Raw genomic sequence first — 14,784 nt, forward strand, 5'->3', positions numbered from 1 at the left:
AGTCTCCAGTGCTGAGAGATCATTTACCCCATCGAGACTTTGTGTGGACAATGGACATGCACATTGCGGATGGTGTCCGTCTGCTACTTTCGTTTCAAACTCTTTTTTTAATTCCGGTAGATGCATTTTCTCACGGCAGTATCAAAACAAAAGTCTCATAAGAGCATGTGTTTAACTAGCTTATTGGGATACCACGCACTCGGCGTCGTAGTCCGTTCCTCCATATCGGCCTGTGCGATATCTCGGCGTTCGCTGTGAGGTGACGGGCTCACAGTCTTTGTGACTGTCGCCGGCCCAGTGACGGCTCACAGTCAGTGTGACCCCCGGCCTGTCCCCCGACAGCCGGCGGCGAGCCGTACCGCTGCAGCGAGTGTCTCGCCGGCTTCCGCAACCAGGAGTCGCTCATCCACCACCGCAAGCTGCACGAGGGCCGCACCACCTGCCCGCTGTGTCGGCTGATGCTGAACCGGGTGTCCGACCTCCGGCGGCACATGTACCGCGTTCACCAGCTGGATCGGCATCAGGTGGCCGCCCTCCTGCCGACCGCCTGAGACCGCGGGGAGTGAAAGGACAGGAGGGCTGAGGTCGCAGAGTTTGACGGCAGGAGGCCTGAGGTCGTAGCGCAAAAACAACTCTTGTTGGCTGCTCGCCGTGGGTTACCATGGAGGGCACGGGCTGTCGGGGCTGTATTGTTTGGTGTGGTTCTGCAAACGAAGGTAGTGCGGATCACGAAACGATGATTGACTCAGCTTTTTGGGATTTTCTAGAGAACGTTTTCACTAGTCATGATGCGATCGGTTTTTATTACGTTTAATATCTGACCATGACGAAAGTTATTGCTTTAATCACGGCAATAATTTCTTGCCTATAGTCGCCTGCCTTCACTTACGATTGCGTTATTCACTCACCAACGTTTACGATGGGGTATCGTATTTGTCACTTTCTGTTCACTGCTTTTCTGCTAACTCAGCGACGTGGTGTGCCCCGATCGATAAGAACGCTAAGGTCTGCTTTTGAAACTACTGGGTGAATGTTACTTGTGATATGGATAACTGGCAAGTCGGCCATTCGCCGGGTTTATCGCACTGTGTGATCGCGAATAAAACACGAAGACACGAGAAACGTTTCGGCCATTTTGTGTCATACAACTGGGCTGACAATAATTTGGGCAAGATTATGTTGATTTCCTATGTTTTTGTCTTCTGTCCATTGGCATTGATTTTCTGATACAAGACCATTTTGCTGTTTTTGGGCTTTTGCAATACTCACCTTGTTTTTGGCTGCATTTTGAAACCTATTTTGATTTGCATTCGTGGTCTGTTTCGTTTTTCGGTCCATTTCGGTCCGGTGTGACCGTATGGTCCCGCGCGAAGTCAGCCGGTCCGCGGCTCACCCACCCCACCAAACCGGTGCCCCGGTTGCAGGAGCGCGCTGGCCGCCTCCGCCGCTGCTGCCGGCCCCTGGGCCCGCTCACCACACCCTGGACATGCTACGACGGTACACAGAGAGAGCCACGCGGGACCTGGAGCCGGGGAGCGTCTATAGCCAGGTGTTCTGGAACTGGTGACCGCGGGCGATAGACAAACTCTGATAATGTGTGTCTCGCCTATCCTTGGGGACTCTTATGACTTACCGGTGGACTGGTCGGGTTGAAATGGGCTGGACTTACCGTCTGTTATTTTAAAACCTGTAATCCACGGGCCTGCGAATCTCTGGAGATTGGCTGTGTGTCTATGTATCCCCTCTCGTTTTAGAATTGGTGGCCAAATGCATGGGTCGCTCAGACCCTGGAGGCTGGTTAAAGGTAGTGTGCCACCTTTGAAAGATTTTCCATTTTATTTTTCCTAGGATAAGAAGCTTCTGTTTTTACCTAATATCGCAAAAAAAAATCAAAAATGGGCCTGGAATAGTGCCTTTTTCGCCTAAAAGTTTATCGGTTTTTCGATATGTATAACAACTGTAGTGGGCTGACCTGTAAACAGGCGTCGGCAACAATCGCGAATGCGGCGCACATGTGACAATAAGCAAAGGTCATTATAGAGTTACGACGTACGGGAATGAGTTATCAGCTGTCTAATCGTAGACAACACAATGTCGAGCCTTAAACTGTAAACCTGTATTGGTATTGTTTCTTTAATTTGGCTGTCGAACATTATTTATGGTTTGAAATATGATTTTATGTAAAATAATTGATATGAAAAAGCCGTCTCTTAAGTTATGACCCCATTTCACCACACGCAAGTGGCAGAAATGACAATGATCAGCTGACGCATTTTTCTTGGCCGAAGTCAGAGCGCGCGGCCCGACGCACCACCACCGCACCACAAAGTATGAGCGGAAGCCGCGCCCAAAGCCAGGGCCCCGGTAACGTGAGGTAGCCGAGTCGGGGCAGCGTGCGCTGACCCAAGCCGGGGCCGCAGCTTTGGGCGCGGTCTACCGCATCCCCGCGGGCAGCCCCGGGCTATCACATGACACCGGGAGGACGCGCGGCCCCGGCTTGGGTCAGCGCACGCTGCCCCGACTCGGCTACCTCACGTTACCGGGGCCCTGGCTTTGGGCGCGGTCTGCCGCACCACCTAACAGGCGTGTTCGAAACCGCAGGAGATGATGATGAACGGGTTTATCGAAACTTGATTGGATGAGCATATCGGTAATAGCGATTTCAGTGTGTGCATTTATTGTTCATAGTGGTGTGAAATGTGGTTGGGGTACGACCGACAACCCGTCGGGGCGAATTTCGCACTGGGGTACTCAAAATTTGAAGAATTTAAGACGTTTCCATGAGTTTTGAAGGTATGGATAAGTTCTAAAAATCCGGTTCTCCTTATCTGGGCCATTAACTCCATACGGTCCAGGAAAGCTGGCACACTACCTTTAAGTGTACCACGTGTTGTTTTGAACCTGGTGACCTTTGCGGAGCCAGCCTGTCTCACACAGGAATGCTGCCTTTGGGCAGCGCCGTGCCATGATGGTGCGTTTGATGGGGTGGACTGGGGAGGTGTGTGCGGACAATGTGTGGGGCAGTTAGCGCAGTCAGACTGGTCTTATTTGCAGTGGTATGATTGCTCCAGGCTTCTATGTGGTCGTTCAAATGTTGAGATCTGAGCTTGAAGACGTGTCCTTTCAAATATACCTATGTATGTGTGCCTCATCCATGTGTTTTTGTAAGCCATGGCTCGATGGTTGCGAGTTGGAAACGGAGTATTAGAGAAATTGGTGGTTCTTTGGATCAGCTAGCTAGGATGTTTTAGTGTCTGGTTATATATGTAGTTTTGTTTCATGCCCAACAGTAATTTTCTGAATTGTAATGGTGTTGTTTTGCTATCTACCACGACCAGTCGCAGCATCAAAGTTATTCTGTTTCATTTCTGTTGGGAACAGGCAATCCACTATTATGCCTGTTACGGTAAATGAACTTTGTCCATTGATAAGGTAATCAACAATCTCGGACATCTTTAGACTTCTTTGGCTCTCCACATGTTATGTGTCTTCAGGATCCATGCTCACAACGGCATACTCGTACTTGCCTAAGTACCCCCAACCTTTCTGTTCAAATGTTAGCAATTCAACATTTTGCCGTTGGAACATTACCGTTTACCACTTGGATATGTGGAAGATGAGATATGTATTATGGTGACATTTTGGGATGCTACGATATCTAAACAATAATGTGGCTTCCCCCAATTAAACATACTTTTTAATTAATGGATCTATGAACATAATAAACTGATGGTGGTAAGCCTCTAATTGATCTCGGCTTTGTTTCAGGGTTAATGCGCGTTGCCTCTGCCAGGTCGCTCGCTGGCGGTTGCGCCTGCGAACTTTGCGGAAAGAAGTTTGTTCGAAAATCGGCTCTGACGGCCCACAAGAAAGTACACACCGGGGAGACTACTTGTGTAGTGTGCATGAAAATTTTCTCCAACAAAACCAACCTGAAGATCCATTTGGAGACGATTCACCGAGGTTTCAAATGATCGGTGTAGAGTCTTCCTGACAAATGTAGAAAGCGATAGGTTGTGTAATTGGACAGTTTGTGTAGATCGTGGTATTTAAACGTGCTCCCACGCGCGGTCGTGTAGTTTTTGATGGCGTTGTCACAGGCTAGGACAAGTCCCTTTTTAGGTATTTACACGAGGACCCAGGAGGTGTCTCATGGAGCTATCTTGTATGAATTTTATTTTATTTTTGTCGTAGAATCTCCTTTGCTGATTTTATACAAGATATTTTTATGCATATAAGAATATGCAAGATATTTGACCCTTTCTGATATTGTTTACTTATATTTTTACATCGGTCTAGCCCCACTTCCTGTTGTAAATAATTAGCATCAGCAGTTTGTAAGCTGGGTTATACCCATCTGCCACCGTCAATGGTACCTCTGCATTATGTAAAAGTAACCGCAGACTATGGATATTGATGTAGGTAGCTAGACCGTCGTCAGTTGATTTCGTGCCAACTTTTATAGGTAGACCATTATAAATACAACCAGGTAGTGACCATGGCTGTTTTCTTGGTTGTAGAAGACTTGTCAGGAATGAGACCTTCAACGGGGACAATTGATGGACTCGAGGGTGCTGGTGGAAGTCATCCGCTCTCTGGCCTTTTTCGGCTTCAGCTGAAGTGCTGTTTCTCTATTGGCAATGCTCGAAAGACGGAGATTCTCTTCAGTTTTCCTTTCCCGGTTCCATAAATTTGTCATTCGATCGGTGTCTTTTGATGCCTTTTAGGAGTGTGACAGACTCGCGAAAGTAGCCCAAAACACCCCAATTACCCTTGACGTTTATTTGGCATATGAGGCTTCGGTGTCACAAGTACTCCATCGCCCTCCACGGGTAGAATTAATTTGTTTCTTGGACATTTCTAATCACCATGAAAAATTTACGGCCTATCGGTACGGAGCCCGTAAAGTGGCCGACACGCTATCTCGGTTGACCCGGCAGCCGGTCGGTGTTCATTGGGTCGCCGAGTGCCACGGTCCCGCCGTTGCTCAAAGGTGTCCGTGTTGCCTTCCGTTGCAGTGGGACGCCGTGAGACGGGACAGGGCCCGTTCCAATGCAGCCAGTGCGGCCGCTGCTACCGCCACCAGACGGGACTCGCCAATCATACGGAGCTGCACCGTGGCCAGACCCGCTGCCCGTACTGCGCGCGAGTCTACGCCACGAAAAGCTCGCTGAAATACCACATAGAACACGTGCATTCGAGGGATGCCAACCTCGCAGCGCCGGAGCAGGGCGCTGCTCAGGAGGTTGTAGTGAGATCGGCTCCTGGGGATGGGGAAGTCATTGATCGGGAGACTCAGAGAGGAGTGTCGGGACGGCGGCCCCCCGCTGGGCCGCCAACCACGGTCCCGGGCAACTGAGAAGGACGCACTCGGAGTTTGGGTCGGCTCTAAGGTGATGGATCGGCGGTTTCCGGAGTTGAAGACAAACTACCTCTGAGGAGATTGGAGGGCAGTTAGTTCTGTCGGTGAATGCTGCGTCACGGGGCGCTCCAAGATGTCAGCTCTCCACCGTGCTACCGCTACTAGATTATTGACTTTGGTTCTACATGGTCGTGATTTGTACCCGTAGCACGTTCTTAAATCACGGTCGTGATTCAGTATCAGTGCCATAACTTACCTAGACTCGGTACTAGTGAGACTCGGACTTAGGTGCAGCGATGTTGGTGTTGTTAACCTGGCTGTAACCACGAGTGTAACTTCACGTTCGTCGTTTTCTTTACCATCAGCCTTGTAACTAAGTTAAGGAATTCAGGGTGAGTCGAAGACAGTGCATATTGCAGTCTAGCGACTTCTGTGTAAACATTGTGAGGCAACAAATGTTATGTATGTAGGCTATACTTATTCAGGAAATTTTGCGCCCCAGTCCGCGTTGCCATCTTTTAGTCTGACGTTCCCCGCTATTTTAGCATCACTGACGTTTACGTGTTATGTTAGAGATTGGGCCTTATCTGCTCTGGATATTTAATTTTTGTGGGGAAATTCTCTCATTGTGCTTATCGTTCCTAAAGCATGCTGATGCTTTCCGTCTGCGATGTTTTTTGTTTTCGGTGTACAAGTTCTTATACAATGATAGCCTTATCTAGTTTTTATTTTTTTGGAAAGGGTTAGAACAAAGATCCAAGTTGACCACGTGGTCTTCGCTCTTTGAAGGTAGGAATGTTTAGTATTTTATCAAAGTCCACCTTTGGTTGAGAAAATTTTTGGACCTTTGTTTTTTGTTTCATGAATTTTAATCGCGAAATCGAACGAGTTTGGCTTTGCGTTTCCAAGAGGTGCTGTCAGCCTTCAGAGGTCCACTGCCATCACCACATTTTCCCCATGTTGATTGAGTTCTGATGTATTACTTTTCTGCGATCATTGGCGCTGGCCAACCTCAGATCGGTTCTATGAAAATCCGGGCTGGTTGGTACTGCTGGTTAAGCAGCAGTTACGGTATCAGGTCCACTGTCAGTCGCCGTGCTGACAGTTGCTGGTCCGTCTGTCAGCCCCGCTGACAGTATTTCTGACAGCCGTCTGTCCGCCCGCCTCTGACAGTCGCCGGTCCATCTGTCAGTCCCTCTGAGGGTTTTTGACAGTCGTCTGTCCGCCCTTCTGACAGTTGCCGGTCCATCAGTCAGCCCCGCTGACAGTATTTCTGACAGTCGTCTGTCCGCCCGCCTCTGACAGTCGCCGGTCCATCTGTCAGTCCCTCTGAGGGTTTTTGACAGTCGTCTGTCCGCCTGCCTCTGACAGCCGTCTGTCCGCCCGCCTCTGACAGTCGCCGGTCCATCTGCCAGCCCCGCTGACAGTATTTCTGACAGTATTTCTGACAGTCGTCTGTCTGCCCGCCTCTGACAGTCGTCTGTCCGCCCGCCTCTGACAGTCGCCGTGGCCGGTTTCAGGGTTCTATCCGCAGCCACTGGCGGACGAGGCTCCACCGCCGGCGGGCACCGAGTGTCACATCTGTGGAAAACGCTTCAGGTGGTCTGCCGGCCTGCGCAACCACATGGAGCTCCACCGAGGCCTAACCTCCTGCCCTGTCTGCCATAAAACATTCTCAACTTGTCATAACATGCGCCTTCACCTGCGGCGCAAACACATCGACACAAAAAGGCATTGATAATGCAACTCTACTGATGTCATAATTTGGATAAACCCCTTCTGATTCTGGTTCTTGCTGAAATGTTGTTTCATGTTTGGCCTACGCTGTTGGCCAAATTGCTGGCTAGAATGAAGTATTGCGATGTTGGCTGATCCCGACTGAAGCGATCCTCTTCGGTTAGATATGAAAACGCGTTGTGGCTATTTTAAGATGGTGAAATTTTTCCTTTCACCCTGATGTTTATGGTACATCGTTAGAGCCATAACGCAAAAAAAAAAACGAATTGACAGCATCCACCGAAAGTATTGCACCGAAATTATAAAAAAGAACTACGTTTACTTGACCCCTGAAAGTGGACAAAAAAAAAGAAGACAGAACACAGAAAGCTCATCATTTAGCAGGAACAGTATCGCTCAAAGATTTCTGCTCATGTCGAACACTCAAGTTCTGTGCGGCCCGAAAAGTCGATCTCGATTGAGACCCTTTCACAAGTGTCACAACCCGATAGCCTCGGCAGCCTAGCCCACTGTAAATATTGAGTTGGGTCACCTTTTTCCTTGTAGAATGGTAGAGAACGTAGAGCGAATGTAAGACCTGAAGTTAATCAATAAACGAGAATGCTCAACAAATGAAAAGAAGTTTGAAAGGTGTCTTGTCTGCAGTTTTTCTCTTTCACTCGTTAGTTCATGTTTTTCTAAGGTGTTCTCTGTAATATATCTTGTAGTGACTAGTTCTATGTAGTAGCATTCTGATTTCTGGTTTTTGGCAAGGTAGTTGTCGAATGGCTTTGCAGGAGCTTCCTCCCGTTCGTTCTTTTTTCGTGATTTTAATTAGGTGGATGCTTTTGAATCAACTTTGTACCTCTCTCGCAACTCATGCGGTCTCGAGTGAATAAAAGTCTCGTTTTGTAACACGTCGGTTTGAATGTGCGATGACCTGGTCAGAAGACTCGAAGCGTATGCCAAAAGGTGTCAAATACTACAAGGAGTATGTTCTGATTTTGTGGGCTACTCTTGGGAGGGTTTGCGGCTTACGTTTGGATACTGGATGGTCTCTAGTCTCTATGAGCTTTGAACTCGGGGTTGTGATAACTCGGGCTCGAGTCACACGTGCTCTCCATCTAAGAGACTCCTGGCGGGGCTGGCCTGTGGTTGGTGAGAGGAACCAGTTAAAATCAGTTGAGTGGGTCTGGGAACGACATCTACATAGATTATCCCGATTCAACATGGCATTGCCCGGTCGTAAGGTAGAGGCTGAGACCTGCGCAGCAAGCTCTGCTTGTGTGGGCTCCGGCTCTTACTATCCGTCTATCCTAGTATTCGAGCTAAATTAAAAGAATACATATTTATATGCCATGTTTATTTCTGAAAAATATCGTTTGTGTAAGATATTCAGAATATCTGTAACTTCAGCTTTCCATAAGATATATTTTTTTCATTAATTCAGCGATTTAACCTGACTCTCACAAACCATTTCTCGCCGCCGTATCACGATGCATATGTCAGTGTGATTTGATCTCCACTTGCAGACGGGCCTGTGAAGTGCATGATGTGCAACCGGCTGTTCGCCAGCCTGGCGAGCCTCTCACAGCACAAGGCACTTCACCGTGGCCAGACCGGCTGCCCTGTTTGTCGGAAGGCTCTCAGTAAAAAGATCAACCTCACTCGGCACATAGTCATGATGCATCCAGAGTACTCGCCAGGAAGCCAGTAGGATTTCTGGGAGGAAGTCCGGCTCTCTACTCCTCAGAAGGCCAGTAGGATTTCTGGGAGGAAGTTTGGCGTTGTATGCAATTGCAGACCACGAGGAGACAAAACCTATAGAGCAGACAAAGGATTGCAGTGAACCAGATACTGCGTGTTCTGTCCGAATGGACAGCTTATTCTTCTTTTACTGTGAACGTCTATTTATGTCCTCGCCCGTGTTATGTCTCTAGCGTGATTAGGCGCGTGAAAATAAATTTTACCAGCTTTGTTAATACATATCTGGTCTCCGACGTCAATAAAAACTCATTTAAACTTTTTTTAACGAATGTGCCTTGGCGTGACGACGAAACACAGCTATGCAAGAGTTGATAAATAGCTATGCGTGAATGTGATATTCGCTTTGTAGGGTTTTATGACTGGTCATAATCTATAGGCAGTCACGGCAGATAGGTTAGCATAGCTCTTCGCGTTCAGGAAACATAACGCATCTGCGAGCTTTCTCAAGAGATAATGGGTTATGCCTACATATTGTTGGTACTGAAGGCCTGAGATGATTAAAAGGAAACGATCTTTCCATTGACACAACTCTGAGAACCAGTGTCGAAATGTCCTGTCATTTTATACGGAAGTACAGCCCTCTGCACACTGCGTGGTAGGTATTCTTTTTCCGACAAAACCGAGAATAACTCGAATACTATGCTATATGTCACTCGGAAATCGTGACAGCAAGACGCGCGAGGCTCCGTACCTTAGATTAGACTTTTCGTGGTATAGATTTTCCATCTAGTTTGGCAACAAAACACAAAAGTTTATATTTGCCCCCAAAACAAACTTTTGCATTTTGCTGCCACACTAGGCGTATACTTTGTTTAGTGATAGACACAATCGAAGGAGTGGAGCATGGCGCATCTATGTGCAATGAGTTTCGACCGACTGATAACATAATCTTTGAGTTATTATCGGTTTTGTCGAAAAAAGAATACCTACCACGCAGTGTGCAGAGGGCTGTACGTGGCACCTGTATAGGTCGTCAGAACCTCACTCGGATTATGTTGAAGAATCTTGACTCGGACAATCTAAACATCCGCTCGGACTCACTAAGCATATGACATGCATTGGCATGGCCATCGTGCATTTCCGCCTCAGTTTGTTGATTGACGAGATGTCTTCCTGGTGATTCGTGATTCCGTTCGTCAGCAGACTAGCGGACACTGTTATTATTTTTGCGGTGATAATTTTTTGCCAGATCGAGTCTTGGAGAATGTACAGGATTTATGACTGTATGAACAATGAACATATCACAATTCATTTTATTTCATCTGAACCGACCCCAACAATACGTTTCTCGCTACCTTATTCTGGTCCACAAGGTAGTCAGAACAATGTTTATCCACAGGCGGGCCTTGGCAGTGTGAGCTCTGCCCGCGTTCGTTCGCCAGCCTCTCAACTCTCTCACACCACAAGGCGATGCACCGTGGTGAGACAATCTGCCCAGTCTGTCTGAAAGTTTTCAGTCAAAAGGGCAGCCTCAGTCGACACATGGCCAATGTCCACCAGCAGCGGAACGTCTCAGGGGGCCAGTAGATTATTTGGTAAGACATTCTTTCGGTAAAAACATTTTACCCATTTGAATTCTGTAACTTGAATGAGATAGACGTCATGCAGCCGTACATATATTGGACGGGGACCAATTGTTCGGAAATAGTTTTTCCCCTGCCTGATATCTGCGGTGTGTTTGTTTCAGTGTGGTCACCGAAATTCGTTTGCAAGGTGTGTCGTCGGGAATTCTCCGCGTACTCCACCTTCCGCGGCCACTTGGCTCTGCACCGAGGGGAGACCACGTGCCCTTTCTGCAGCAAGATCTTCAGTCACAAGGGCCACCTGAAAGTGCACATCCGGTGCCGGCACCCACGGACCAATTAAGAAAATCCACTTCCCTTCTCTGCGCATGTCCACATTCAGAAAGGCATCATGAGCTTGTCGTTTAGCGGATGCCGGCCAAATAGTGGCGGGGTCGTGCTACATGCCATTTATTTGACAGAAACGTTTGGCTGCTGCGCACAAAGAAAATGTTTGGCGACCTACCTATGTGACAAACTTTGACCGGTCGGTCCTTGATACCATGTAGATTGCGATTTGCGCCTGTCTTAAGTTTTTGCGTTTCGTCTGAACACTTTAATTGAATAAATAAACTGCTTTCGCTGTCGCCTCCATCGTGTTTCGGTTGTTGGGTGGACACTGGTCAGTGGCGATTTGACCCTTGCGCAATTGATGGGTTTGAAGCGTGTATAATTGTTCCAGGCGTTCATTACGAGGCAATGAAGTGTGAAACGACAAACGGTTTTTGAAAGCTCGTAAAAGGTTTGTCGAAAATATGGAGGTAATTTTCGACAAGGTAGAAAAAATGTCGCCACTAGAGGCCGTCAAAGGTCAAATTTTATTATTTTTTGTGAAGATCCACCATATCAGACAAGGCGACGCCGCATCTCGCAAACAAAAAAGTAAGGAGCGCGCACAAAAGCAATATGTAGCTTTTAAAACATTTTCTGAATTTTCCTGCCAGAAGCTTAGGTGACCAAATTGGTCCTAAAAGGTCATGAGAGAGCAAATATGATTTTTCAACAAGTTTCGTTTTTCATACGAAGTTTCGTGATGTTATGTAGAAATACAACGATTTTACCACCGCCTGATAAGTCTCAGATGTTATGTGTTATTAACGCCTAAATTTCATCATATCATTTGCCAGTTTGAGCAACTAATGACGATTTTCTGTAGTGATGGAAAACGTAAAAAGCATCTCTTGGAGAGTATCTGTGAATGGCGTTACTCCATTACTTCCTGGATTTTTACAGAGTCACGTGGCCTCTGTTTCAGATTTTTCGGCGGGCAGACCGTGTGAGCTGTGCGGTCGTTTGTTCTACGCGCCATCTACTTTCCGCAACCACCAGGCCATGCACCGGGGGGAGACCACGTGCCCTTACTGCAACAAGGTCCTCAGTCAGAAGGGCCACCTAAAAGTCCACATCCAGCGCTATCATTCGCAGGCCTATTCGGGAAATACGTGAATGGTGCTCTGGGCTGGAACGGACGATGGTGGAACGAGCATTACCGTGGCTGTATGATCTATATGTAGAAGACTCCTGGGCTTATTCGCTCAAATGGTACATTTAGCTTTTTGCAGTTACTTTCAAATCATAAATACGAGCTTCCGTTATGTGAGCTTGGTGTGACAGCTGTAGTTTCAAATATTGCGTTGTAATGCGAATCTCACCTAAGCTACCCAGATGGGATATCGTATTTTGTTATGGTTCTTTTTGAGCTGATTGGCGGAAATCGATTGACTGTGGGGACTGGGCATTACCTGCCGGGTCTGCGGCTATAAGTGTAAGACTCGCTGGGCTTATGGTTATGTGTGGCTGCGGGTCGCTGGTGGTGTACTTTGACGCAATTTGGCACTTTTTGTCTGTCGTCTGTCGGCCGACGGGCCAAACGGCGACCGCTCCTCCTTTCGTGACATTGATACAAAGGGGTTAATGATGTCTCTCTTAAAAAGAAACGTTGAGCGTCCAGTGAGGCAAGTTTTGAATAGGCGGCTTTTGAAAGCATGTGGGCTATGAGTTTTTGTAAGGTTTATTTTACAGGCTATCTGGATGGTTTCTACCTTCAATTAAGTTATCATGGGTTTGGCGAGGTGGTCAGATTATTTTGGCATCGTCCAAACTTTTTTCCTCTCTAGATGTGTTTGTGTTGCCTGTAGCATAGTGTAGTACCGGAGTGTAGCTATAGCACGCTGTATTTCAGCGGTGCGGAATAAAAGACATTGGCTCACACCTTCACCTGGTCTGTGGAGACAAGATGAGCAATATGATTGTAGTGTGATCAATTTCTCTGGCGCAATGAATTATTTCAACCGGGCACCATCCCATATTTGAAAGTCAAAATCCTTCCGGTCACATGCTTCAGCGCAGTCGCCTCATTTCGACTCTTTCCTTCAGCCAGCCTGTGGAAATTCGAGAGAACGTTGACAGGTGCTCCATTCCTGTCTAAAACTAGAACTGGTTTAATCGCTCTCATCCTCACGGTCCACTCCGCCGGTGTTTCAGGCGGCGGTGAGTTCGGTGCCGGAGGCTCGCGCTGGCCCGCCGGCCTGTACTGGTATGAGCCCGCCGCCGCCCAGCCGCCGGGGCAGGGCGCCTATCGACCGGGGCTGGCCGCGCAGCCGCCGTGGCCGCAGCAGCCTGCGGTGGCCGGCCCGCAGCCGCCGCCGCCGCCGCGCCTCTCGCGCTCCACACTAACCCGCCGCCGGCGCCGCGCCCTCCTGCAGGCGGAGGCGGCCGGACTGGATGCTGCCGAGACGGCCGCGCTGCTGCAGAGGACGCTCTGCGAGGAGCGCTCCTATCACTGCAAGCAGTGCAATGGGAAGTTTGACTTTCGGCACTCGCGGTACAACGGCCGGATCTACTGCCCCGAGCATGCCGGAGGGCTGACCAGAGAACAGTGGCGGAGTCAGTTCAGCCGCGCGGAGGGGCAGGGCGGCGCGGGGCCGGCCGCGGCGGCGACGCCACCTGGCCGGGTGGCTCCCGGGGAGGAGGGGGTCGCCGGAGCGGGGGCGGGGGCGGCGAGAGACGAACAGCGGGCCAGCAGCGCCGCCGGCGGGGATACAGGGTCAGCGTGAGCACTGGCTGATGGCTTAAGTGGTGCTTCTTTCTAGGTGGCTGGAGTAAGCCCAACTGAATGAATGCAGAATGTTACTTTTGGGATCTGGTTGAGGCATGAAAATATTCGTAGAATATTTATAGAATATTGTACATTAAGTACACTGCGGCAGGGTATTTTTGTTACATATGTAGTGATTTTTTAGCGCTTATCATTTTATTTGTGTTCCCATTCAGCCGTTCAATCGAACGTGTCCTTTTGTTACACACGGTTTCACCCTTTGAGAGTGAGAGGAAAGTTCGAATGAGGGAACGATTATGATTTTCAACCCATCGGTTACAGACTACCTTCAAGAGAAAGTGCCTGTTGCTGTCTCTTATGGATAATACAAAGTTGATTGACAATAACAAGTTTTTCCCCCAATGATTCATCGCTTGGGATGCGTGTTACCCTGTATGTTATAATACCAGCGCTTTAGCTCGAATATAAACATAAAACATGTTTGACACCTTTTTTGCTGCGTAAGCTGCTCACAGTATGCCTATTGCTTCAGCACACTGGTTGACCCATTATTCGGTGCCAATTTATTTCAGATTTGGGTTTCTACCCTGGCAAAAGGTGTGAGGAGTGTAGCTTGCAGTTTTTCGCCGCATCTTCGTTCCGGCACCACAGGGCGTTCCACCGCGGCGAAACCAAGTGTCCCGTCTGTCATAGGGTGTTCAGTGAGAAAGGCAACATGAAAAAGCATGCTAAGAGGATACACAACGTTGATCTCTAACGTTGCAGCTGATGTAACATGTGTGCTTTTATTGGGAGCGACGGCTTTTGTGTGTTTTTGTAGATGACGTCCGAATCACGTAGTTGACGTTTAAATACACATGCTTTACTTATTTTAAGTTTATTTTCGTTTAGCATGCCGGCAGCGGCAAGCAGAGCAGAGGAGAGGAGAGGGGAAGGAGGGGGGGAGGGCATTGAAAGTGTTGAAAGTGAAGGGTGGCTGGACAGTTACGTGAGGGTCTTGGAAATAAATCATCCGGGCATCTGCAGTAATATGCTTCGGACATGATTTATTTTTGTGGAGGTGGAGAATAGAGAAAGAATATTTTGATTGAATAAGCCATATCCGCACTGCAATTTGTTTTAAATCGCTAACAGTTTTATTGTAAAATAGTTTTTATTCAATTTCAGTTCTTAAATCATTTTTTTCTGACGATACCACACTGAAGAACAACGGCATCAGCTCATAACTACACGCAGTTTCAGTGATCTGTATTTGAGTTTGGTTTATTTATTAGCATTTGTTCCCACTAGATGTCTCCAAATTGCAAATAAATAAAAGA

At 48.0% G+C, this 14,784-nt stretch overlaps 1 protein-coding gene across 43 annotated transcripts in view; it reads left to right on the plus strand.

Annotated features, from left to right (window-relative positions):
- LOC122388943 (broad-complex core protein isoforms 1/2/3/4/5-like) overlaps positions 1-14,784 on the plus strand; it is a 62,646-nt gene that overhangs the window by 12,266 nt on the left and 35,596 nt on the right. For 2 of the 43 annotated variants that reach the window (XM_043380521.1, XM_043380510.1), the window contains exons 6-7: positions 10,185-10,380; positions 10,533-10,997. The exons of 27 other annotated variants lie outside the window; for them this stretch is intronic. In XM_043380521.1, the coding sequence (XP_043236456.1) occupies positions 10,185-10,372 (188 nt within the window). In that variant the 3' untranslated portion in view covers positions 10,373-10,380; positions 10,533-10,997. Of the gene's footprint in view, positions 1-342; positions 1,121-1,424; positions 1,569-3,768; positions 4,500-5,018; positions 6,117-6,882; positions 7,994-10,184; positions 10,381-10,532; positions 10,998-11,662; positions 12,619-12,891; positions 12,909-13,424; positions 14,018-14,784 lie in introns of those variants that run through there. 14 more of the 43 variants (XM_043380496.1, XM_043380495.1, XM_043380512.1 and 11 more) reach the window with 11 other exon arrangements.

This window comes from Amphibalanus amphitrite, unplaced genomic scaffold (genome assembly GCF_019059575.1).
Source record: "Amphibalanus amphitrite isolate SeventyFive unplaced genomic scaffold, NRLGWU_Aamphi_draft 000339F_arrow, whole genome shotgun sequence".
Taxonomy (NCBI): Eukaryota; Metazoa; Arthropoda; class Thecostraca; order Balanomorpha; family Balanidae; genus Amphibalanus; species Amphibalanus amphitrite.